This window comes from Pelecanus crispus, chromosome 2 (assembly GCF_030463565.1).
Source record: "Pelecanus crispus isolate bPelCri1 chromosome 2, bPelCri1.pri, whole genome shotgun sequence".
In the NCBI taxonomy this organism is placed as follows: Eukaryota; Metazoa; Chordata; class Aves; order Pelecaniformes; family Pelecanidae; genus Pelecanus; species Pelecanus crispus.
In genome coordinates, this window is record NC_134644.1 from 134,871,124 (window position 1) to 134,897,809 (window position 26,686).

The following is a 26,686-nucleotide window of genomic DNA, read 5'->3' on the forward strand; positions in this document are numbered from 1 at the left end:
TTGATCCAATCACCTGTTTCATGCCATTTTTTCCTTTGGGCTTGGAGCTTATTTCTGCCATACTGTTACCTCTCTGGGCTTTTTCTCAGACAAAGAGACTAGCACAGAAGGGAGGTAGACAAAGGAAAAGGCATAAGCCATGGAGCTGGGATTTGAGCATGGGTCTGATATTGCTAAAGATCAGAGTTCATCTTTAGGGGCAACAAGTTTCAGAAAACAGACCCTTGATGGTTCTTATAACTTGTTCTTGTGACTAATACTAACACTGCATGAAGAAGACAGCAGTATGCTTCTCTTGTTGACTTCTTGCCTTCTGGCTCTCTAAAGACATTCCACTTTGCCAGTAAGTTCAGTAAATCTAATTGTAAAATTGCCTGTTTTGCAAGGCAAGAAACAGATCCCTGAGCATGTGGCAAATTAAACATGCAGAAGAATGATTTTTATCATTTAGGTAGATCATCTGCCTGTTTTTCAAATAAATTTCTAAAAGTTCTTTTTTTCACTTTTAAAAGATAAAATAAAATAAAATCTGACAACATTCTTGGTAGCCCAAGGAGTAAAAGAAGTGAAAGAAGGGGAAGACAGTACTCATACATCAATTCTTTCTGGATGGGTGGGTGCAAGGGGTGGCATGTACTCAAATGGTTAACAAGTGTTGCAGTGTGGATTGATCGGGAAAAAAAATAGATTAAATCAGTGTATCTTTCTAACAGTAGTTGTGCTTCATACAGAAATCCTTTCTTGTAATCGTGGTCCGATGTCATGGTTACAGAATTTGCTCAGTCTGTCAACCTCTAATCTCAGTGAACGAGAACCATGAACTTCTAACCTTAACCCCCCAAATGACTGCCTTTTTACCTCTTTTAACCTCTCTCGGGCTATGAAGCTGGGGTTACCTCATGGTCTATGTCTGAAGATGTTGATATTGTGAATTTTCTCTTTTAGTAGTAATTAATGTGTATCACAGGGTCTTTCTGGTCTAGTGTGCATTGGGTTTGCTACCACAAGGAGATGAATTTGCTAGGTCCAGTCTATCAGCCAGTTCAGACATCTGAATAGTCACAAGAGTAAGCTTCAATTTAAGAATGCTCTTCATGTGATCGCTTCACCGGAGTGCTCAGGATGAGGACAAGATATTGACTATTATATTTTCAACAGCCACCTCAACCTAGAGACCTTGCCTGGAAGCAGCATGGTTCATTGTTTCATCACATTAGCAGGAATGTCACAATTATTGAGTAGGCTACCTTCAATCTCTAGCTCACAGGGCAAGTAAAAACCATCTGTGTAACACTGAAGCGAGAGTTCAAATTAAAAACAAACAGAAACAAAATTGAGTCAATAGTCAATATTCAAAAATTATCATCCCAATCAAGACAGCAAGGGAGCTAGTGACGCAAGTTTCCCTATTTGCCAGTGGACTTCTTCAGTATTATCCCAGGCCTTCAAAACAAATTTGTTCAGCAGTAGTGAGAGGAGATTGAGCATAACTGGTCACACACAAAGCAAGCCAGGATCAGAACTTGTGGTTTCAGGAAATAAGAGGGTGGAAGACTAAGGTTATGCTGTCAATAGGGGTCTTTGGCTAATAGCTGATGCTCATGCTTCAAAGTACATCTACAATTAGAGCAGGTTTTGTTAACACTGGAACACATCATTTGCATCTAATGAGGATTAATGTCTCCTTGAAATCAGATACTAAGGAATGTGCGTGTCTTGTCCATGCCAACAACACTGAATCTTAACTACAAGCGAATCTTGACTACAAGATTAATTGGGTGTAGGGAATTACAAGGAAATGTACTGTTTTTTCCTAGCATTATGCATATTATCTTTTATTACCTATTGACCAGGTTTTATTTGAAAAACTTTTCTCCTCACTGTTAAAAACAGAAACTGGGTAGCAAGTCAGAACTAGAGCATCCTTGTTATTCTTAGGAAATGGGATGGGAATGCTTATTGTCTCAGCCTAATTAGTGTTCATTTATAATAAACATTATAGTACATATCAATATCTTAAAAAGTGTTGGGAAGGGCTAGGTTCCACACAAGAAACAATAAAGTCAAGATCTCTAACATTATGCTTTGCCAGGCCTTTGCACTCTTGCACCTTTCTGTGAAATTTCAAGTGCTGACTGCTGTCTCGTGGTGGAAAAAGTGCTTCACCTCCATCCCACTCAACATGCTGTCTTTCTTATAGTTTTCCTAAGAGTGTATTTTTCAGATACTAATAAGGAGTGAAAGAAATATAAAATAGAATGTCATAAAGCAGAGAAATACAGTGAAAAAAATATTTCTGCAAAGCATAATCATCATGTCACAGCATTGTATGGGTTTATTATATAAGGCAATCTTAGTGTGTTGTTTTTTTCCTGCAGTTTTAGTGTCTTTTTTTCTTTACTTCTGGTGATTTTAATTAGTCTTAATTTCTCATTAATTTTTTATGTTATTGTTATAAGCACTGTACATAAAGTATAGACAAATAAATGAAAGGAACATCATCCTTATTTTTACTCTTTAATTTAAAATAAACTGTGTTATGCTATTATCTGTTAAAATTATCTAGATTCACCACCTAAAAATAGAATCATAAAATCACAGAATGGTTTGGGTCAGAAGGGACCTTCAAAGATCATCTAGACAGTCTCCCTGCCATGGGCAGGGATATCTTTTACTAGGTAAGGTTGCTCAAAGCCCTGCCCAACAGAAAATGTCCACTTGAAACCAAATGTAGAACTTAAGCAGATAGAATGAAATTAAACATTATCTCCAAGCACTTAGAAAACAGTATTATGGGGACTTAAAGGGATTACATCTCACCTAAAAGAAAGTACCACCATAGCAATGATTTCCAGTAATGATCATAATTAATCCTTGGGCTGACAGCCAACACAAATATACATATACTATACATAGTTTAAAAGCTTAAAAAAACAGACAGTTAAGTGGGACTCTACATCAGTAGAAGTGTGATTATGGGGCTGATCCTGTGCTCAGGAGCAAACTTCTTACCACAGACTGGAGTATTGCTTCAGTACTTATTGAAAAAGGGAGGAGTAGGACACCGGATTACCCTTCCCTGTGTCACTTCCAAAAGTCCCACATGATTTTCCTGGAAGCCCTATTATCTCTATTCTGCCTACTCTTCAGTTACAGCATCTGTCTGAGAGGTTGCTAGCTGAGGAAGTACAGTTCACCCGCTGATGTATGGAATTAAGATCAAGATATATGTTATGAGTTTGAAGCTCAGAAGACAGCAGTTTTCTATCCGTGATTGAAATTTCAATTGTTAAATGAATGCCAAAGAGACTACTTAATGTCTCTTGTACACAGCCTGAAACTGAGTCTCTTGCTATGAAGCAGCAACATTCTTCTATAAGAAATAAGCAGTTTACATTACATACCTGCTGAAGATTAAGCATTTTATAGACATTTGCTTAATGATTGCTTGTGACATCGGAAAACCGTACATGATCTATTGAAAAACTTCAAGTATCTGCTGGTACTCTCTGAAAGAATTCTTAACTTTTATTAAACATACAACTGAGAATAAGCCAGTTGGGCAGCAGCTTTTCCACCATGCACAGGGTTACCAAGCACTGAGTTCACAAATACTGAAACACTCTCAGAAGTTCACTGATATTTAAAACCTGTACACACAGGCAAAAAGTTTTTGAATTTTCTAAAATTCTGTAAATGACAATAAAGATACAGGTTAATTTTTTAATGCCTGGCACATTTGACTCACTTTACGGATTAAGAATCTCCAAGAAGTTAGAGAGGAGTGTGCTTCAGACGCTAAAAAAAAAGAATTGATTTTTGTCAGGCTTTCTTTTATTGATCGGCAGCTTAACATTTATCAGCTCAAACAGCTTACGGCTGCCATTTTGTGAAGTGATATTTTAGAGGTCAAGCTAATGCACCAGGTGGTTTTGTTTGCATTTCTAAAACTGATCTTTGCTGGGCCATCATTATCTGCTTTTACCTGCTTTGAGGACTCAGGATGTAATATGCATAGTGAAATGTAATTATGAAAAGCTTTTCTCCCAGCCTTTATCCATAATTTCTGAATAATATTTTTTTTTAAAAAAAAAGTAGCAAGTGCTATGATGACATCTCTTTTGTTTTTAATCAAAGAATTTTAACTATAATATTGCTGTTTTCTTCTCTCACTGCATCACCAGCAGCCTTGAAATATGAACATGACCATCTAGTTAAGCATCTCTAAACATGACCATCAAGTCAAGCAAATTTTTTAATCACCCCAATAACCAAACATAACAGTATTCCAGAAATGAAAGATTTTATTTATAAGAGGTGCTTGTACTGACCACATGTGAAATTCTTACTTTTTAAATGTGTCTAGCAACATTTATCAAGCTGTTTCCCTATGCAAATTTACCATTTTTCTTTGCCATTGGCTGTGAACTAGCCAAGCACAGACACTGAAACAAGGCATAATAATTATAACTTAAAGACAAAAAAAAAAAGGAGGAAAAAACCCTTGAGAGTGAAGAAAGCTGTGACACCAGCACCACGGACATCACAATTTATTCCAACAGTTGTGATGACAAAGCGTTACAATATTTTATTGCAATATTTGATACACATTAACCCACATGGCAAATCCATATTCCTACTTAAAAAAGAGTTACTGAAATAGATGAGTGAATATGTGTGTGCTGATTGACAAGTGGCATTTCTTACAGTTGACAATTGTTAAAAGCACTTGATAACATCATGCAATCTCTGGCATTGTTGTACAGAGAAAGCCTCGGCTGTTTCCTATGACTATATATTTATAATTATATTTTCATTAAACTGAATTGTGTGTCAGCTTCTGATTTCACAAGTCATTTTCATATCACAGCTGAAAGTTTTCTAAACCAGTGTCAAGAAATGACATGCAAAGTCAAAAGACAAATGCCTCATCAACTGTAAATAATGCTCCAGCAAGTCTGCATTTTGAGGGTAAAGAAGTTACGGAGAGCAAAGCAGCAAATCACAAAGGCAGACTTCTTACTGCTAACTAGCAGTAACAGAGACTGGCAGGATGTAATTACCTGTTAATTTTCAGGTATGGCCAGAATAAAGGCAATTAACAAAGGAAAACGACGAGAGGACTCCTTCTGCATCTGGAATCCGCACCAAATATCCCTTTGGTCAGGGTGAAGGTAATTGGCTGAAGACAGACTGACAAGACAGATTTTCAGAGTGGGATGCAAAGAGCGAGTCAGTATTGCAGCAGTGGTGACAAACTGGCTGGCATGTATGGAAATGGGGGTATTTTGTGGGCAGACGGCTGACATTTTTGCACACATTTTTTACAACTGCCTTGGAGCTGATATGGGGAAACATGGAAACCTAAATCTGAATTAAGTATTTAAAGTATCGGTATAAATAATCTCACATTTATCTCCAATGAGGAGGTTGGGTTTTGGCATTTAAATGGCGTCCATTCAAGTTCAGTGTATTTTACTTGAGCATGACCTAAAGACCTAAATCTGTTGTTAAGTCAGATGAATTTTCCTGATTGTACTTCATAGATAAGCTGTTAGAAAATCTCCAGTGAGTTAGTATGTTTGCCACTTTCAGTGCTCCAAGTACAAGTGAGATAATGTTAGGTAAAACGCACGGACATTATACGGACTGTGTGGTCTACGATGCAGCCAGTGTGTGTTATGGTAGCTTTAAGGCCTGATCAGACAAGCTGTGGTTGAGGCTGAAGATAATTTGAGTGAAGTTATGTCTGTATTTTAAACCCAGATTAGTTCACGGAAGCAGGTTTCTTAGCTAAGCTGAGGTGATGGTAATCTGGATGGGGGCAGAGGGGAGAAAAGAGAGCAGGGTGCTTGGCTGGAGACAAACTTGCGTTTGAATCTTTGGCAGCTGAAACAGTCTGCCTGGCTGTGGTCCTACTTAAAATAATAGTTATAATTTCTAGTTATTAATTTAAATAAATATGGTGGAAGTTTGTTTCAGATTGTCTCCAGTACCATGGGGTAAAACTCTCTCTGTTGCATGTTAAAAAAAATCATTCTTAAGTGACATTCTAATCAAGTAACAATAAAATTGCTTTTCAGGCTGTAAATCCATGAAGACGTAGGATACGCAGTGTGTTTTGTACAGTACCTGGTTCTTCTGTCAGACAGAAACTGCTATACACAATTAGAAAATAAATGATAAAAATTTGCAATTTATTCTCTCCCCTTTAATGGCCTACTTTCATGTTAAAATTACTGGGGTGAGCAGGAAGACAAGTTACTTATCTCATTTTCCTTATAATAATTGAAGGCATCTTTTATTTCCCTTGCTTTACCTTAAATAACACAAAGTTAGAGGTTTTCACCCTTTTTCCTTCCTTGTCTCCTAGGAAACCGATCTCATGACCTTTAACATCTCAATGCACCGTTCTTGGTGGCGGGAACATGGGCCCGGCTGCATACGAAGGGTTGTGCGTCCTTCTGCCCCCGGCATCCTAGATGATTACTCCTACGTCTCTGTGACAGGCTGCATAATTGATTTCCAGTACCTAGAGGTCATTCACAGTGCTATCCAAATACTCCTCTCCGTAAGTTCCTGTTTCCTTTTGTACTTGGATCCTGGCAGTCCTTTTGCATGCAGCCTGCTGCTGTTGGGTGTCTCTGTCCTGAAAGCGGGATGTAGTAGTTGACGGATAGCAGCACAGAGTTTTAATTATATTTTGAATTAGAGAATGATATTCATGTTATTAAAATGTGCACTGCTCTTCTCTTTCCTTATATCTCGTAAAGCTCTGTACAGGCGTAGTCCCCATTCTGGCCTTTGCTGGGACATGTGAAAATTAACTCGAGCTCTTGGCTCTTATTCACTGAGACATGTACAGGAAAGGAGAGCAGACTTCTCTAAATTTTCCTAAACTTTTCTCTGAAGTTCACAGTCAATGGCGGTATTTATTCAGCCCTGAATGTAAATATATTTTACATGATGCATGGCTAAGTTTCTTCCCAAAGTGAGATATGGATGTAACACTTGAAAAAGATCAGAGAAGTATTAGTAATTAAGGTACTCATTTGTATTTAACCATATTATTTGTTCTTTCCTGGGACTCTGCATTATCAGAATACTCTACCTCCATGATCCACATTTTGTAGCTGCAATACCAGTTAAAAACTCCAAGTACAAGAAGTCATTATAAAAAGTCTGCGGTTCAGGGAAGCGCTGAGGCTGGGTGAGTTGCTCTGGGAGCAGCAGCCCAGTCTTGGCCACAGTCTTTCCTCAACCTGATGGCTGCTTCTGCTTGTGATTAAAAGGTTGTTTGGCATGAGCTGCATGTGATCTCCTAGAAGTGGTAGCTCTTTCTCTACATAGGTGTGTGTAGTACGTAGCAACTGGCCCACTCCAAGTGGGTGTACATAGGTCTGATGCCTGGGTCTATTCTGAGAACATAAGTGCTCGTGGCTCATGGTCCTAACCATGGCCACCAGTGCTTGTCAGACAGTGGGAGAAGAGATGCAGTCTGCAGTCCACACCTGCTAGTCAGGTGAGCTGCCTGGTCTGAGCAACCAGAAAGGCTGGATGTTCCTGGTCTATTCAGTATTTCAAGCTGTTTTACTAACTGACTCGTAAATACTGCCACTAACCAAGTAAAAGGGATCTGTAGGATAAATCTCACTCATTAGTTTAAAATTATTTTCAAATTTAAATTTTTACATTTTTTCAAGATAAGGATATTTCTCTTTTGAAAGAAAAAAATCAGTGTATGTGGTTACATCTATCATCCTGTCCAGCTGTCTAGAATGAACTAGTCTAAAAGTTCAAGATCATTTCTCTGCATTACTGAATGCCTTTTGTAAGATGTCAAGTGCTTTTTCCTTAGCACTGCTTTTAATCTAAATTCAATAAACTTGTACCTTACAGCAGTGATTAATGAACTTCCACTTGACAATTCAGGTCTGAATTAGTGCACTTGGTTAGTGTACCAGTGACATCACATGCACCTACACAAGCTATGTGTCTGCTCCTGGCCTATCAGCCTCTCAGGCACCAGTGACATCACGAGCACACACACATCCCACCTACCTGCTCCTGGCCTATTGGCTTCTTAGGCATCAGTGACATCAGAAGAACCTACACAAGCCTTCTCCTGACTATCGTTCAGTCAGGCAGCAAAGACTTTGAGTCAGGACCTTTTCCAGTGAAAATAAAATCACTTCTCTTGAGGCCTAGCCCTGTGTATGTCAACATACATGATAATGTTACTGTGAAAGCAGGCCTTGCAGAAGAATTGTGCACACTACATCTGCAAAGCTTAGCTGAATGCATCTTTCTTACTTTTGTGGGGGCCTGATACTCAAAGCAGGTTGCTTCTCCTATGAGCTCTTCATTTGCAGCAAATTTCCCTCGCAATGCAGTGTTGTTCGCTCTGCTTCAGTGAGCCTGTACAAGGGAAACTAAAGTGTGGTTGGTTTAAAAGGAGAAAACCATAAATATTTCCAATACTTCCTCACTTCTATAAGCAAAAATGTACTGTGTTAGAAATTTTTCTAGAATTTTAGTGATGAGAAACAAATTTAAAGTTCAGTGGAAATACAGCCGGTTGTTGAAATCGGGAACTGTTTTATTCTGCACTACAGCTCTGGTAAAAATTTACCAAATGACAGAAACACAAATATTAATATTAGAATAATAGAATAAAAACATTTAATATATGTAAACTAAAAGAAAAATGAGAATGGAAAAGTATAAAAATTATATAGTAATTATAAAGCATAAGCTGTAACAGGCCTTTCCTTTCTTGTGGAGTGACTGATTGCCTGGAACAATCATAAATAAATTCTGGATACAATTCATTGGAAGTTCAAAATGTGCCAGGAAGTTATAAGGCTTGACTGTGAATTAGTTGCCAGTTTCAGATACTGTTTTTGACTGATATACACAATGTCAAAATTAAAATCCCATGCACAAAGTAAGGTTTTCCTCTAGTCTTATCATCTTGCTATCCCATCTGTGATGTGTTATGATTAGCGTACCATGAGTCTGTACTTCAGTTTCCATTCTGAATTGTAATTTAGGCTTGTTTAATTTACTGTCACACAGGACAAAAGTCACCACCTAGATTATCAGACTTGTTGCAGTTTCCTCCTATTTTCTGAGTACTGTTGACCTGAAGAAGTTCCCATTCATTTCAGATGCATAATTGCTTTTTAATTGGGGTACCAATTTCAGTTGTTAAAAGGTCATTTAGGTTGTCTTTTTACAGTACTAAAGAATTGGAGATCAGAAAACCCTTCTTTTTTTCTTTTCTTAGTGGCTAGTCCTAAAAGTAGGCTATTCCTTTTTGGACCTTACAACCTACTTAATTTTCATAACATTTTTATGTAGCAGTAGTAGTGTAACAAACCATTTTACAGTGTAACAAAAACTTTATTGGCATAACAAATCATTTTATCATGCTAACCCTTGTCCAAATGACTGGGAAGGTGAGCACTTCCATTTGATAGGGAGTCAGAGCCTCTGTAAGAAGAAATCCCTCCAGGGTTCAATATTGGATACCTGTCAAGATATATAACTCACTAGCAGCAATTCTCCATTTTTGATAGGTGACTTTTTATTGAAATATTTTTTTTTAAATGGTATAAAAAAATTCCTATGCACAGAATGCTGCAGCTGTGACTACATTAGACCCTGCTTCAGGGAATAGCCTTGACAGTCATTTATTTAATTCTAACACAGTAAGGCTCTTTTTGGATTTGCTTTATAGCTGTTTCTAAAAAAAAAGTATCTTTTATTGGTGAAACAGTAACTTTGTATCTCATCCTGATTCTGGGTGGCTGTGGAAGTGATTGGGAGTGGAAGGTGTTAAGCATTTCTTCAAATTGCAGGAAAATCAAGAGCAATACGAGAGAGTGGGATGCAATTAATAGTAAAGAAGAAATGTATTTAAATTTTGTGTTTAAAATCTACATTTATTTGATGTGTAAGGCACAGTATGTATTATTTTGATGAATAAATCCTTCCACACAACACCTTCAGTTTTAAAATGCAAGGCAGATCATCTTTACTGAAACCTGAATTTTTCAAGAACAAATGGATATTACAGTCAAAATGGTGACAGCTTAGCAACTTTGAGAAAGGCCCTTCATACAGTCTTTTTTATTATTTGAAAATAGATAATGCACACTGAGAATGTTAAATGCCAGGTAGACACTGGGTTTAATAGTCTGAGGTTTAAAAAGTTCTTCAAATGATTGCAGAGAGTTTTATATTAGACCCTGAGCCTAATATAGTAAGCTTGTCCACATCTATACTGTGAAGCAGAAACCCCCCCAAGCTAGGGTTCACTGAGGTAGCTCTGGAATTAGCAGCTGTATAACTTCATCAGTGTTGAAAAAGCAAAATTAATTAGTTTTGGCAGAGCGACAGGCTGACAGACTGCTTCTGGGGATGGGAGCTACTACCTTCTCACAACACTGTGTTGCACAAAGTGAGGTTAACCTTCCATCTGGGTCTCATCACATTACTCTTCACTGTATGGAAGAGCCATACCTAAAATCTAGAACTCTGAAGGAGGCGGGGGGGGGGGGGGGGGGGGGGGAGAAAGAAAAAAACCCTAAACCTAAAAACACACAAAACATCAAGCTGTCTGGCATGTTGATGCTGACTGAATGCAGGATATTTTGAAGAAAAGCACTGGTTTACTTAGCAGTGGTCCATCTGTTGCCTCTCATAAGTGTCAGTTAATATAACCTCTGGGTGACTGCTGGACCTACAGATGAGGAACATTCACAGAAAAAACACTCCTGGAGAGTCACCTGGTTTTTCACTACAGTGTAAAGCCAGGCAAAGATGTGCTAGAGAGAGATCTTTTCCATAGTGGAGTTAAAAGCAGTGAACATACCTGCCTAAGGTGAAGTCAGGCACTAATTGGTAGGGAATAACTTATCAGTAATACTACCAAGCACAAAACATAGCCAGAAAAATATATTACTTTCTACAGACTATAATGAAGTTGTAATATCACAAGTATAAGAAAAAGCATTCCTGGCAGCCAAACTGGGAGTTGGATGCTGTGGTCACTGTGAGTCTGAACAATCCTCCTGCAAGATGGACAGACTACATCAATACACATAAATTAAGCACACCAAGGGAACCGGGTACTGAGGCCAGCTGGCTGAGAGCCGCTCACATCTCTGCTGATGGTCTCAGCCTCCAAAACAGGCTGGTGTGTTCAAGCCACCCAGCAGGAAAAATCCCCGGACTGTTCTGACCAACACTATGCCTGGGAACAGTTTGGGGAGAGCGGTAGCTGGAGCAGGCCAAGGCACGGCCGTGTAGCGGCATGGGTGCCGGCATGCCAGTGCCAGGAACGCTCCCAGGCATGCAGGAATTCCCTCCCATGGATGCAGCTGTAGCTGGCAAACGTCCAGCCACAATTTGCTCCTCAGAGTGCACCGAGGCAGGAGCTGGCAGGAAGTTGTTAGATGGTCTATTTACCTAGAGGGGTGTAGAAGAACATTTTATTTTTTAAATCTCTGCCAGAGAAACTTATCCCCTACCTTTTTGACATGGTAGAGAAAGGTGTGTTTTCACGTGACATCTAGTGGTTACAGTGACACGACATTTATAGAGATGGTGTTGGGTTTCCATTCAGGGTCATTCTGTCCTATTAAGTTCTTCTGCCATCCTACTGAGGGAATGTGTGAGCACCTCCAGCCCTGCATTAAGGAACATACATCTGTGTTGTGTCCATTTTTCTGCCACCTTCTCCCCAGATGAAGAATGGGGCATGGAGCTGAGACTTTGTATGGATAAGGGTTGAGTTTCTGTGCTGTTTCTGAATGTTCTTTCACTCTTGGACATGTGCCCTCTTGATGTGCAGACAGAAAACAAAGCTGAAAACACCTTGAAAAGAAAGATTAATGATTTTTCTAACTCTTACTTCATTTTCTATAAAAATAGTACTTACCTGTCCAAAAGACTCATAATTATTGATGTAAATTGATGGTGAACACTTTTAAAAATCTAATTGTTAATGTTTTTAGACTTGTCATCCTTACATTTGCATGTTCTCCTGTTTAAATCAACCAGGTAGGATGATTTAAAATATTTTGAATTTTCATTATTATGGTGATGATTCATAATAATACAGTCATCCCTGTCATAAAGATCATTGCTTCCTCTTGGTTTTTGAGGAATTAATTCCTCTTACTTTTTCCTCACAATTCTCTGATGTCCCAAATGTGTGGTGTTCTCCCCAGAACATACAGCATCACTTCCATAAGGAAATGATAAACAATGTGATCTGATTACATTTCTGAATATCTGTCACCAGTCAGTGCCTCATACTGACCCCCATGGAATTGCCTCAAATTGTGAATTATTTCTGCCCTGCTGTCTTCAAAGAGTCTGCCAAATGTTGATTATTTAATATGAAAATGAATTATGATATTTGGTAGACTTAGATGCTTTTTTTCATCAGAGAAAAATAGAATTCAATTAAAAACCATATTTAGCACAACATTACAATGGAGGTTATGAGTCTCATGTAAATGAAGGGAAACATCATGACTATTGAGCTATAGAGAGACTAAGATCAGGGGCAGTGCTGGGGTGGCTTAATGAAGTTCAGATCATTGACCAAGCTTTTACTACTGCACCATAAGTTTGAATCCTTTCTGGGTTAATTTGGATGACTCTTCCTCTAACCCTGATGTTAAGATTGCCTTCTTTACATCATTTGAAAGCTCCAGGAGTTGTTCTGAAAGAGGTGGCAAAGCAGCTTTTGCCCCTCCCTTCAGGCAGACAGAGCTGTAGTTTGGTTTGTATTCATTTAAATGTAACAAAAGGGCTAATGATATCAATATATAATGTGGTTCCTCCAGGGCATTCCAGCAGCCCCTTTTTTCCCGTTAGTTATGGCCCTGTTATTTTTATAATTGGACAGAAAAGGATGCTAGGAAGCACATCATGCATGTTTTTCTCCAAAGGAAATCCCTGTAGGGGGTGACACCAGTGCTCAGCCAGGCTCATTGCTCTCTTTCCATTTCCTTGAGTGACATGTTATTGATTAAGAGAGCCAGTCAACATCAGCATGTGATAGAAATCATGAGGTAATTTAGTGTTAAGGGCTACAGGAATGGTATGTGAGTAAAATACAGTTGTCCTGAAGGTATTACATCTTTTCCTGAATTTTTGCTTGCAACTTTTTCACTTTTTTTGTTTAGGAACAGTTAACATGTCTTCTTTTCCATACTAACCAATTGCACAAGTGGCATGGAAAATTAACTTTGTATTGACTGCAGAGCTGAACTTCAACATTACTCCAAAAGAGGGTATGAAAGATACGCCTATTCTTCTTCTTCTTCATCATCATCATCACCATTTTCATCACAACAGCAACAATAATAGCCAGGAACACTTGTCTCTTCACCATGTGAATATTCAGTTAAGGTGGGCTGTTGGCTTCTCACAGATTCATTAGTAATTTTAGAGTGGTCACCAGATTATTGAAAACCAGAAGAACTTTTTCAGCCTGAGCAATCTTACAGAAGGGTTGTTGGTCTCTGGAACAGACTGCAGAGAGGCTACAGAAGCTTGTGTGAATCTATGGCTTTTGACGTTACTCCCAATGCTTTGTAGTAGTTGTCACCTTGTATTTTTATCATAATCTATGCCTTGTGCAATTCCTCCAATGTTTATAGTGTTGGATCAGGGAGGCATACAGCCCATTACACCTTTGTCAATATCAAGCCTTCAGTGTTGAAAAAAATATAGCCAAGAGAAACAAAATTACTGAGAGACTGTATCTGCACCTACATTCTAGAAATGGCCTTGTCCTTTCTCATTAGATTTAGTTAGACCTCATTATTCATAGTAGTGCGTAGGTGGTAAAATGCACAAATATATTTGCCTAATTACCAATCTGAGTCAATAAAGCAACTACATGAGACAGAATCAAGAAAAATCTGTGGTTTTTCCATCTCAGTTGTCCTTTCCAGGGACATCTGCTTTTTGAAGAGCATGTAAAAGGAAATGAAACCACTGATATTATAGTTATTTGCATGCTCATTTACTCCTTAACTGTTATGATATGTATTTGTGAAAAAGAATTAGGCAACTTCTGCAGCAGAGCTGGCTAAATGTGAGGGGATAGGGGACTGCAATTTAAGCACTAGCAATATAGTAGTGCCTTCACCTTGTCAACTAATCAATATGAGAACTAAATTGTTCTGGACAGTTTGCAGTACTTGATATAGATCTACTTTCCATTTTACATGAAAATTACTATGGCATTTTTTCAGTATTGTACAAAAATTTCAATGGAATTGTGGGCAGGTATGAAATATTTTTATTTACACAAAAAATATTTGGAGTAAAAATAAAAGTCGGTTGCTTATTTTAATTTTTTTGGAGTTCATGAATATTTCAATAAAAATTATGCAGCAACACTGGAGACAAAAGGAAGATTTGGACAATACCAGTTTTTGTCCTCTTCAACTTTTGCCCAAAAATACCTCCCCCATGACAGAAGCAGTGTAATAGACTATATGTCTGCAACTTAGTTACTGTATTCTCAGTTAGATACTTTCATTCACATCCATTTCCAGTATTGTCAAGTTAACATGAGCTGACACTGAACAGGGAACTGCAGCGGCCCGGTGCACAGTAAACTTGGTGGTCACTGATTCCAATACAGTGCAGCATCTCTGCAAACAGGCGGGAGAGGCGGTGGAAGAGGTAAAGACATATTAAAGTGCCTCAGAAAACTTGTATTCCTACATGCTATCTTTAGAGCTGAGCAGAATGCTGAATTTATGTTACACTAGGAATTTGGAAATTATAAGAGGAAGTGCTGTTCTGCACTGGAACAAAGATTAGCAATTTAAATGTTTTTTTAGAGAATGAGGAAATCTAACAATCTTCATTTAAAAGAAAATGAAGCAGTGTTTCCTTTGTACTTTAGCGATATTTTATTGACTATATTGTCTGAAACTGTGAATTGTTTGGTGGGCTACTGGGACACCAGAGATCCTGGAAATTTGTGTTTAAGCTTGAGCACGGTGCTCCTATATGGATATTTGTCTTCATGCCTCTCAGAACACTCCCAAGCTTTCAGCAACCTCTGTGGCAATCAGTGCATGGTAGTTTCCTTGGAAGGTGGAATCAAATTCATACTTTTCTGCCAAGCTGCAATTCAATGCAAACAGCTCTGCTCCATCTCCAGCAGTGTGCTGCATCAGGTCTGCTCTGGTTGCAAAGCTGATAAACCAACCAAGGAAATGAACTCCTCCTCTAGGCTGTGTTGCATGGTGATTGACAGCTCTGGCTTGAATAGGCTTGACTTTGTTGGGTTTTTTTTTTCAATCCAGAAAATGCAATTCTAATTGATTTTTACATGCAGACATGCTTTTAAAGAATGAAAAGATATTTTGCTAAGAGGGCCTGGTTCCTTAGCCTGTCTGCATGTTTAGCATAAAGGACACCACCAAACCAGAGGCAAGCCTCATGCTACAGTCTTGCTGATCCTGTGCTCACTCATACTCATCAGGCTGATTCCTTCTGCATATCATAGTTGATAGCCATGTGACCAGACTTTCTTATATGGGGGGAAAATATTCACTGATTAAAACCCATCTCTGTGTGAGCTTCCACTGACAGGACATTTTTCTTTTAATCATGTACTGAATTCACAGCCTAGCTGTTCCATTAAAATTTGTTGCCTGAATGTGACCTGACTGCAGAAAGAATTCTTCTTTTCCCTCAGCTACAGTCCCCGATGATTTGCAACGCTCTCTGTTTTGTCCTAGGGAAATATGAGAAGACAGAGCAGGGATTTCACTAAACAAGCAGTGAAACGGCTCATACTCCTCAAGCTTTGAGGGAATGATTTGGTTTTCACCGAGGAAGAAAGTCAATGTGCATATGTGCTCTTCTCAGAACAACTCACAGAAAGACAGACAAGGTTTTCTGGGAAAGTATATTTTGATTTAGGAAGATTGCAATCCAGAGTAAGTTTTAAAAGGCATGCGTTCTGTAAATGCTGCCTTCATAAGCTTTTCTAGTTAACACTTCTGGCCCAAACGCTGTATCTTTTGACTGCTCTTTGTTCACAATCTACTAGTGTGGAAACTGTTGAAAAACTTTTAATCTTCTCTTTTATATTTCTGCAAAGCAGAGCAGGGACTCCCAACAGCGGGTGCAAGGTCCAGCACAGGGTGTGCTTCCCCAGCACTCACGTAGGTGACAGGTTTGGAAACAGAGCATGGTGGACTTGTTACGGGGCCATTCCATCCCCTGCTACAGATATCTGCTTAGCTCCTATCAGCTTTCCTGTGGAAGGTGCTGGGCATGGAAACAGCCCAGTTCATGCAAAATCCTCCGGCACAGCATGTGGGGAAAGGCACTGAGCTGCAAGAGTAATGCCAGAGTGGTTCTTCTGCTACTTCAGTGCCTGCCAGAGGAGATGGCTGCCACAACACTCTTCATTCACAGAGTAGGTGTGTGCATAGCTGCCTGGAGGAGGAAGAAAAGGGGGAATTATAGCCCACGAGACTCATTCACACAGGTAGCAGAGGGCAGAGTTTGGGTGACACTGCAATATAACAAGAGAGACTAATAAAAAGTTTATACATGAGTACAGTCAAGATGCATGTTGATAAGTACCTAAGTGATGTTTTACAATCTAACAGTAGTAATTTATGTATAGTTGCCTGATGAATTTGCCTTTTTTTTAGTTTGAATTTGTTTTTTCAATGGTTGTCAGGCTTGCCTAATGGAGTAAGCACTTGTAATACACTTTTATAGAACGAAAGAAATGAGTCTCATGCCATGGAAAGAAAAACGACAAACACAGATGAGAGGGGCAGTGGTTGAGGTTGTGGCTGGGAGTAAGTATATATAAGGATTTTTCTGTTCTATGAAGGTTCAGAATAGACAGAGATTGAGTGAAATGGATGTTTGAGGCATTTCTTTGCTGTGGTTTGATTATGATTTGAACACGTAAGATTGCTAGTGGTCTTGAAAGGGAGACTGATGTGAATTACTTTCAGCTTGTAAATTTTTGTCTGGTGTCAGTAACTATTCTGAGACAACAGAATATTACCTTAAAGTAGAAGCCTGAAAAGCAAATTTCATTTCTCACCCTTGTGTATTATGTAGAAGGCTGCAGTTGAAACAAGTGCCCACATGGAAGGACAAAAATGATGAATAATGGTGGTGTTCCATAATTCTGATGTTAGTCTGAATCAAAATGATAATCGAATAAATCAGGTGTTGTGAAAGACATCTGCTAGATCTCTGTCTGAATCTGTGATATAGATAAAGATTTTTCAAGAAAACATTCCTAGTGATGTAGAACATTTCTAGCTTAACTTTCCGTTACCTCCTATGTAAATTCCTGCTATGTAGATTAATTGATAATCATTGTGAATGACAGGAAAAAGTGGTAGATAATCAAACAGCCTCTTAAAAGAACATGATAATTTCACTTTTTATCTGTGATTAGTTTAATTTATTTTTATCTTGTTTATTAACTTATAATGCACCTGATATATTCACACAGCTGCATGTATAGAGACTCAAACATGTAGTTAAAATATAAGATCAACATAGAGAACTAAAGCTACATTCTAGTCACCTATACCAGGTAGCTGGAGTGTTTATTCAAGTAAAACACCAATTTCCAGAAAAAGTTTTCAAGAGTGAAATCCTGCACAGTGAGTATTTGAAATACCCTCTCCATCACCTGTAGGCTTTTCTTACAGATTTGATCTTCCTGGTAGCTCTCATCAACTAACAGCCAGCGGTTGCCAAGTTCACCCTCCCTGGATACTAATTTTTCACTCAGGCAAGCAAGAGTGAACTGGAAAGACCCAAGTGTTTCATTATTGCTTCTTCTCGCTTTCACCTTCCTGGGACCGTGATTTCACCAGTAACACCACGTGAAGGTGCTCTTCCTGACCCAACCCCCAGAGGAGCCGAGTCTCGAACATAACTGGACTGCAAGCTTTGCATTTCTTTTATTTCTCCTCTTTAGTTGCTCTTTTTCTCTACCACTTGTGCAGTGAGATCTGGCTTAACTATAAAGGGCATCTGTTCCTTCACTGCCATGACTCTGTCGTTGCTTTAGGCAGCTGAAATAAATTTTCTAAATATTTTGTTATGGGTACAAATGGCCAGTAATGGGAGTGAGTTATGGGAAGCCATGCCATACTGGGGTTTCCCACCACTGACCTCACATGTAAGAGGCTGTGCTAGAAAGAGGAGCTATATTTTCTGGCTCTGCTGTTCATTTCTACCTTCTCTTGCATGTGTTTATCTTGTTTTGTCTGAAAAGAGTCTCGCTTAGGCTTTATTAGCAATAAGAGGTACCCCAGACCATTTTACTTCTTAAAAAGAAAAAAAAAAAAAAAAGAAAAAGGAAACACACAGGTTTACTAAAATAATTTACTTCTGCTCCCCACTAAACATCCTCTAAAGATCCCTTTCCCACCCAAAATGCAGGACAACATCTGGGACTATGGATGCGTCATGTCCCATAGTCATTCGCGTGCCTCTCCACAGGGCCTCTCTAGCCTAGACAAACAGTGGGGCAGGGAGGTGGCACTGTCATGGGATTTGCCAAGGGCACGTCACATCCCATGCATTCGTGCGTTCAGTGAAGGCAGCTTGGCCCACCACATTAAGACTCACCTCTTCACTCTCTCCCAGTCAAACCTGAGGGAAAGAAATACAGGATATTTCTTTTTTTAATCCAAATTCTTCCTTGATATCTTACATATCAAATGTTTTGACACTTTGTATTGCCAAGTCAGTACTAAAAAAGATATACAAAAAGATACAGTGAAAAATAAGCCAATTTTAATATGATGCAAACCCCCAGTTCACGCTTAAATATTACAATAAAGAGCAAAGATTTTAGTAACATCTTACCTCTTCTTAGATTCAAAATACCTTTTCTATCCACATGGCAGCATTTACAGACACTGTTTAACGCTCAGTTCCCTATATCCACAAGACCTAAGAATGATTTTGAAACCAACCCCCTTACCTTGTTTCTATCAACCCAAGACACAGCAACAGTTCTTGTGTAGGAGAATAGCAACCCAGGATCAATATTAATTGTCCAGGGACAACTTTATGAATGTTTGTTGGCAGTATTTGTACTTTTTTTTTTGTGGGGAGGGGAGATTGGAAATAATATTTGAAGGTTGTGGCTTTCTCCACATTTTTGTGGTTTTAATTTTTTTTTTCTTGCTAAAACTAGCACAGAACTTTTTCTTTAGTACTTTATTTACTTAAAAGCTTGTAAGAACAACAGTCATTAAATTGTTCAATTGCTTTTATCCAAATCTACTGCAATTGAAAGTAAACGATCTACCTGCATACACTATTGTCCTGGTTTCGGCTGGGATAGAGTTAATTTTCTTCCTAGTAGCAGGCATAGTGCTGTGTTTTGGATTTAGTAGGAGAAGAATGTTGATAACATACTGATGTTTTTAGTTGTTGCTGAGTACTGCTTATGCTAGTCAAGGACTTTTTCAGCTTCCCATGCTCTGCCAGGCGCACAAGAAACTGGGAGGGGGCACAGCCAGAATAGTTGATCCAAACTGCCCAAAGGGCTATTCCATACCATATGACGTCATGCTCAGTATATAAACTGGGGGGGGGGTGGCCGGGGAGCAGCGATCGCTGCTCGGGAACTGTCTGGGTATCGGTTGGCGGGTGGTGAGCAATTGCATTGTGCATCACTTGCTTCGTGTATCATTATTATTATTATCATTATTATACTGTTACTATTAGCATTACTATTTTACTTTATTTCAATTATTAAACTGTTCTTATCTCAACCCAGGAGTGTTTCTCACTCTTACTCCTCCAATTCTCTCCCCCATCCCATCGGGGTAGGGGGAGTGAGCGAGCGGCTGCGTGGTGCTGAGTTGCTGGCTGGGGCTAAACCACGACAACTATATACGCATGGGTATCAGCCAAATTCATCAGAGATTTGAAGCTTCCCCTATATTCTGGAAGACAGTGAGTTTAGTGTCAATGTGAGCAGAAAATGAACCATCAAAGTGATTCTTGATCAAAACCAAACTATAAAAGAAAAATCTCGGTGTTCTATTTGTTATTTTTAGAGAGTGATGGAAGCCCTGTTTAATTCCTTTGCAGACCCAAACCATTGCCTCATTTAAACACATTTCACTCTTAGTAATGAAAGTCTAGTTATCTGTGCCATTGTGCTGTTCACTGGTAATGTGGACCATATCTGCTTCATAAAGCTACCAAGCTTTAACAAGCGAAACAATACATCTATCAATATACAGTCTGTGACAGCCCTTAACTTTCTGATTTTCTTGTGCAAATACTACATAAATGATGTAAAGGTGGGACCTTAATCAGGGTTTGTTGTACCAGAGAGTTTGTCTGCTTTTTCTAATGACAGAAATTTTTCTAATGTGAGCTAGAATACTAATATGAAATTATATTGATACAGTATAATATAATAAATAATAGTAATAATATAACTCTCCCTAGAAATCTTACCTAACTACAATATGATCCAATTAATTAGACTCCAAGGAAAAAGCACAAAAGACTTCAGGATATTTTAATCTGCTCATTTTTCCACAGTCAGCTGAAGTGGGGTGTGAAAGTCATAAAAAGTGCAGTTCACCATTCCCCTCCAATGCTCTGCTTTCTGTATTGCCCATACTAATAGGCAGGACATCCCCATGTTTCCAAAACATTTGGTGTGCATTGCAGAATTTCAATAGCCCTGACTAGACCAATGAACCCAACAGGGCCAGAAAATGAGTTTGAGCATCATCCCCTGTTAACAATCATGTGTGAATATTAGCATCATGGTTTTGGTGGCCATGTTGGACACCAATGCTGGGGACAGTATGGGTCAGGGGCTATGCCCAGGAGCCAGGGTGGACAAACCCACCATGTTTGGATCGTGCAGGGGGAGAGATGGGGAGGACATAGGTGCCAAGGTGTGAACCATGCCAGCCACACCACTTACTCTGGGGCAGCCAGGATTGTGCATTGGCCCATTTTATGTACTCCTGCTATGTAGCCCATGGAAGCAAGAGTGCTGTGGAATTTCTTTGCTCAGGTTTTCCATGATTCACCACTGTGAACAGGACATTTCCATGGTGTTTGTGCCTGATACAGTTGCAAAAATTGTTCAGGGTTTGGGACTGTTTTGGTCTTTTTTTTCCTGTTCCTCTGTTTTCCACACTGCCTGTCCAGTTTTCATTGGTACAGGGAGGCTGCGCTGGCCAGTTATGAGATACATGCAGCCCCACGTTAATGAGAATTCATACTTCACCTCCAGGAATTCCTGAGGAAATATATTCGATTTCACGGGAATATGACTGCTTGGTACCATGTCGGTTTATTATTTCATACAAATGCACTTTCCAGCTCCTATACCAAACATGGCAGGGGAGGGGCGGGTGGTGGTGTCCAATTTACTCTTGCAATATTGTGGCTGAAAGAGTTGGATGTTTGTTGTTGGTTTTAAGCCTTTCAGAAATTCCTCTTACTTCACTGATTTGTGGATTTTGTCCCCAGATGATGAAGATGGCACTCCATGGGAGGTCTGTATACAAAAAGCATAAATAACATTGAGATCTCCCAGGTGCTTGTTTTTTCATGATGTTATATTGGCAGATTCTCATACCACCAGGCTAAGAATATTTTATAGCCACTGGTGTTTTCTCCTTTGGTCTGCTAGTTTCAGTCTAGAGGTGCTGCTTGAAAACAGCTGATTAGGGATTTTTCTTTTTCATAGGGGAGTCATTCATTTTTATTAAAATATTGTAAACTAACACCACTAAAACACACCGCCATTTTCTCCAAAAATAATTCCAGTGAAATAAATGGAAATATGCAGTTGTAAAGCTGATGCGAGTAAAAAATAAGTCCCTAGGTGCTCATTGATAAAGAATTTATATAGGAAACAATGAATAAGGAGAAGATTGCCTAGACCTTGCAGTTTCCAGGACTCTCACATATTTCCTAGCGGCATTATTGAACCTAGGGCGCTCATTACAATAAATAGCATGTATCTAGACACTCATTTCCTTGTAGGGTTTTACAGAGGATATGGAAGGTGTATTCCCTCCGATGAGAAGGAGTGGATCCACACATTTACTATATAGGGTGCCTGATTTCATGAAAGACCAAAGGAGTATCACCATGATATATTTATTTCTAACTACCAGCCACTGCATATCAAGCCATCTAAGGGAATAATATCATCTAGAAAAAGACTTTATTCACTTAAAGCTCTCCTAACTTGCATTTATTTTTGTGTTTGAAATGCTTTGAACAGAAATGACATTGAAAAGCACTTGATCTATAAACCTTCCAAACCAACTGTTTCGCTTTCATATTAATATTCTCGACCTCTTTCTGGGGGGGAAAGTCTTTCAGCAGTAGATGTCAACGTTGGGACTGTATCTTTTGGGGTCTCCTTTACAGCTTGAACAGAGATTCAAAGAGTTCAAAGAGGGAATGGAGAGAACTGGCAGATGAAGGGACACCAGGCTTCTCTGCTCCCTGTCACCTTTCTTTTGGTGGATGTTCTACCAATGGATGAAGGAATTTTACAATGGCAGCCATTTCTCTCCTCCTTTGGGCAAGCCACTGCAGGCACCATACCGGCCCACAGAGCCTGCAGTTGAGTGATAAGGAAACTGGGGACAGACTGCCTGTTCTCAGGCCCATTTTTCAGGCTCAGGGACCAGAACGGGCAAAAATGTCCTGAGACTGGGAGTCTGACCTTGCTTTTGTTGACACCTGCATTGCAGGCTGAGTGCCAATGACTGCTATGTGCATCAGAAACAATTACATTCCTCTTGCTGCCCCTGCTTCAACACCAACACCTGCTCCACAGATTAGGGGCCCCCTGGTCTACACAGGAAGAGTTTCTGAGCATGGTAGAGATTGATGACTTCCATCCAGTGAGAAATTGAAGCACTTTATCATGTAAAATAAGGCAAACACACACAGTAAATAGAAATGTCCTCAAATGATTTAGGAACTTTGTAACTTACCCTGGTGCAGATGAGCCGGACTTTTGAGGAGGGCTGTACAGAAGTTTTTCAGAGAATAAAGTATGAGCTTTGATTCTGCTTTTACTTGAGAAAAATTAGAAATGCAAACAAAGCAAGTGGGATGTGGGATTAGCTGTGCAGCTTTGAAGTGGCAGTTGGAGTGCATCCATTCTTATGATCCACCATATTCAAAACAATAAAGATAAAAGTAACGCTTTACATGGAACATCATCTGTGCCTTTAGCATATGCAAAGACTGCCTTGAAAAGTTTTGCACATTTCCATGGCGAATTAAACCCTTTTTTTGTCAGAATTCATTTGAGGAAACAGAGGCTCTTGAGAATGAAAGTGCATCTGCACAATACAGACTCACTTTCCCACTCCTTTCATCTCTTATTTTTCAGTTTCTAATTTGTCACTGAAATCAGCATTTCAGTCTCTGGCTCATATTATGATTTTCTGATAAAAGAAAACTTTCAACAGCAAATAAACTGAATAGTGGGGAACAACCAGAATAAATACAAAAAGACAAGACACATTTAGAGCTGAGCCTGAATGTTTACACCTGTCAGAAATAGCAGACCTTGCCAATTGCCCCAGTCACGAATATGTTAAATTGAAATTCACATCCTACACCTGAGCCAAGTTCATTTTGAACATAAAATAGAGTAATAAAAAGCAAATGCAGTATTCCTTTCTTGAACTGTAGAGTTAAGTTGGTTTTGTGAGTTTGCTCTACTTGGTGATAGAATTCCCTACCAGGAGCAAAAATATAGGATATACATGTATAATATATTGATTTGTCCTTACAGATTACATTTATGTGAATATAAACTATACATTATATAGTTTTGTCCTTGAAGAATACATGCACTTCTCATCTGTAAGATGCCAGGTCCCTGGACAATTACAGTTCTGTATTGCCAAGCTGAAATTCTAGGTGCTTCAAGGAGCTCAAGTAGAAACTTAAAAAAGAAAAATGTGTTTTGTAATTGTGTTCTGTCAGATAGACTATATAAACACAGGAGCTGGGCTGGCTTACATCAGAATGCACTTGGTTATTCACTGCACAATGGACTGAATAATCCTATAAATATTTATGAGTAAACCACAGAGGATTTACTCTTTCTTCCAGCATGTGGAGATTTTATAATATGCACCATGTTAATTCAATGTAAAACCTAATGTTTTGGTTACTACTTAATACATCTAACAGCACGGGTCTGCATCACATATGCGTACTCTCTAGACAATTACTCACAGACAATATTTTGGGGCATAATTCAGGAGGAACTAGTCTATGACCACCTAATTCTTAAAGCAAATACAGGCAGCGTATGTTGGGGCTGGAGAGAGTGTAAGGTAGGAGCTGCTTTGCACTTTGACCTGAGGCAGCATCAGCTGGGTTCTGTGGATTAGTAGTGTTTAACTGAGTAGTTCAGACTGAGCTATAATCCTAGTGGAAAGGAATGAAGACAAATAAAAATCCCATGAGAATCAAATTAGACTTTATTGGTTGGATTTTTACAGGTACAATGGCTTTAAGAATGCCAACTGCCAACTCGGTGAGCCTTATGGTCTGCAAAGCTGCCCTGTTCCTGAAATGGGTAACTCATTTGGTTTCTGATACTATTGCATGAACAAATCTGCGCTCCATTCAAATTTAGTATTATTATCTTTCAGCTGAGGGTAATTTCCATGCTTCCCTCATCTACCTCCTCCATGATTCACCTTTAGTCATAAAATAGACTGTAATCTACTCTCTTTGTAGAGCAAGAAATTTGCTCCCTTCCCACTTTTCTCTTACCTATCAACTTCAGGACTCCTTTTTTTTTTTTTTTTTTTCATTTGTCAGTTGTTCTAAACTGAGGGCTAAGTCATTTATGTTCCTGTTTTGACATTTCTTTCTGCTGCTAATCAGTGATGTCACGTATGTTCCACTCTGAAGAGTGGACATAGGCAAATGTCATTAACTCAGGTTTTTGCTGAACCCTAAATCAGGTTCTGTTGAAATCAGAACCTCTAATTCTGAGCACAAGAGATGCCAGGTGAGCCCTTGTGCAAGCAAATGGAAGATTAAGGTGTCCAGAACCCATGGGAACAGGATAACATTTGATGGATAACCTTGTTACAGTTCTTGCAATATTATCCTTAGTACTGATAGTGTGCATTTATATTAGTGTTCCATTTCTGAGGAGAGTTGGCTTTTACAGCACATCTCTCAGCCATGCCAGCTTGCTGTGCTGTGGTTCACATCGGGGAGAGATCTCCAGGTACATGAGCTGGATGCCCTCTGCATGAAACTGAACTGGAAGATGAGTTCCTGGAGGACACAGAGGCATGAGAGCCCCTAACGGGTATTCAGCTGATGGGATCAGACCAGAACCAGTCCAAAAGTTAAAGCCAAACAACACCAGAAGAACCTGGTATGCATGTAGTGCGGGTATGAGGTTCTCAGGTCCCACTGCTCAACTGTGCAGTTCTGTGCCTGTTGGTCTGCACTGCTTGCTAATGTAGACACAGCCCTGGTCATCATTGTTAAGGTTGCCTAGCTTTATAAAATATTTTCTACTAGTGCATAATTCTACCAAATTTGAAACATCCTGCCTAAAATTTTCCCTGGTATGCTAATTCCTGAAGCTAACTTAGCTCAACTATCAAAACTTTTCTGAGAATGAGACCAAGATAAAATGCTCCACCCTGCCAATTAGAAAAAATGAGGACATCCTTGTTGTAGAACAGGAGTTTGAAGTCTGCAGGGAGGAAGAGATGAAGGGCAGTCCTCTAACGTTCAATATTTTTGCTCTCTGACTACACAGAAATCTGGTGGAGTCCTGTTTCAGTAACTTCTTTAATGTGTCATATTCCTTCTCTGATGATTCTGTTAATGTAGAGCAGTCTCCAGCCCTCAGAACTGCCTTGCACTGTCCCCATAGGTGAGCTGCAAAGGCGCAGCAAACCTTTCACTTAGAGCAGCTCCTCCAGGAGTGACCGAATTCATTGCCTTTTGAGTTCATATTATATGAGGACATATGAGCAGGCATGGAAAGCAAGGACCAATAGGGAAGGGGGAAAAGTGAAAAATGTATGAAGATGCCAAGTAATAAAAGGAGAGGGGGAAATTCTTCCTTTCTAATATTGGGTGTGCTCTTCAGAGAAGATGTCTAAGCTGACTCTAAGCAGTACATTCACATCTTATATGAAAGCACAGATGGTCTATTTCTTGTACACATGTTGTTCCATCCTTCACAGTTAGTGTTAAGCACCTTTCCATAGCCGTACCTGAACTATTGTGCATGCCTAATCTAGCCTGACATTTCTGGATTGAGTGTTAGCTACCATTAGTACATCTGAACTCAAGTGAAAGAGCATTACTAATTAAGTACCAGTTTTTAAATACCCCAGTTCTCTTAACTTTATTCTTCTATGCATTTATGCAGACAGTAATTGAAACTGGGCTCATACCTGCTCATATTAGGACAAATTGCTGTTTACGCTTTTTCAAGGAAAAAAAGGATTCAAAGGCTCAGAAGAGTTGCTAGGTCAGGTGATACGTATTGTAAAATCTAGGGCAAATTACACTATCTTTATCATTCTGGTTTTCCTTTGTAGTGTATTTGGTAACTTTTCTCTTATCT

General features: G+C 39.2%; 1 protein-coding gene across 1 annotated transcript in view; it reads left to right on the top strand.

Annotated features, from left to right (window-relative positions):
- NKAIN3 (sodium/potassium transporting ATPase interacting 3) overlaps window positions 1-26,686 on the top strand; it is a 350,797-nt gene that overhangs the window by 277,660 nt on the left and 46,451 nt on the right. The window contains exon 4 of the mRNA XM_075705606.1: window positions 6,374-6,571. Within this exon, the coding sequence (XP_075561721.1) occupies window positions 6,374-6,571 (198 nt within the window). The remainder of the gene's footprint in view (window positions 1-6,373; window positions 6,572-26,686) is intronic.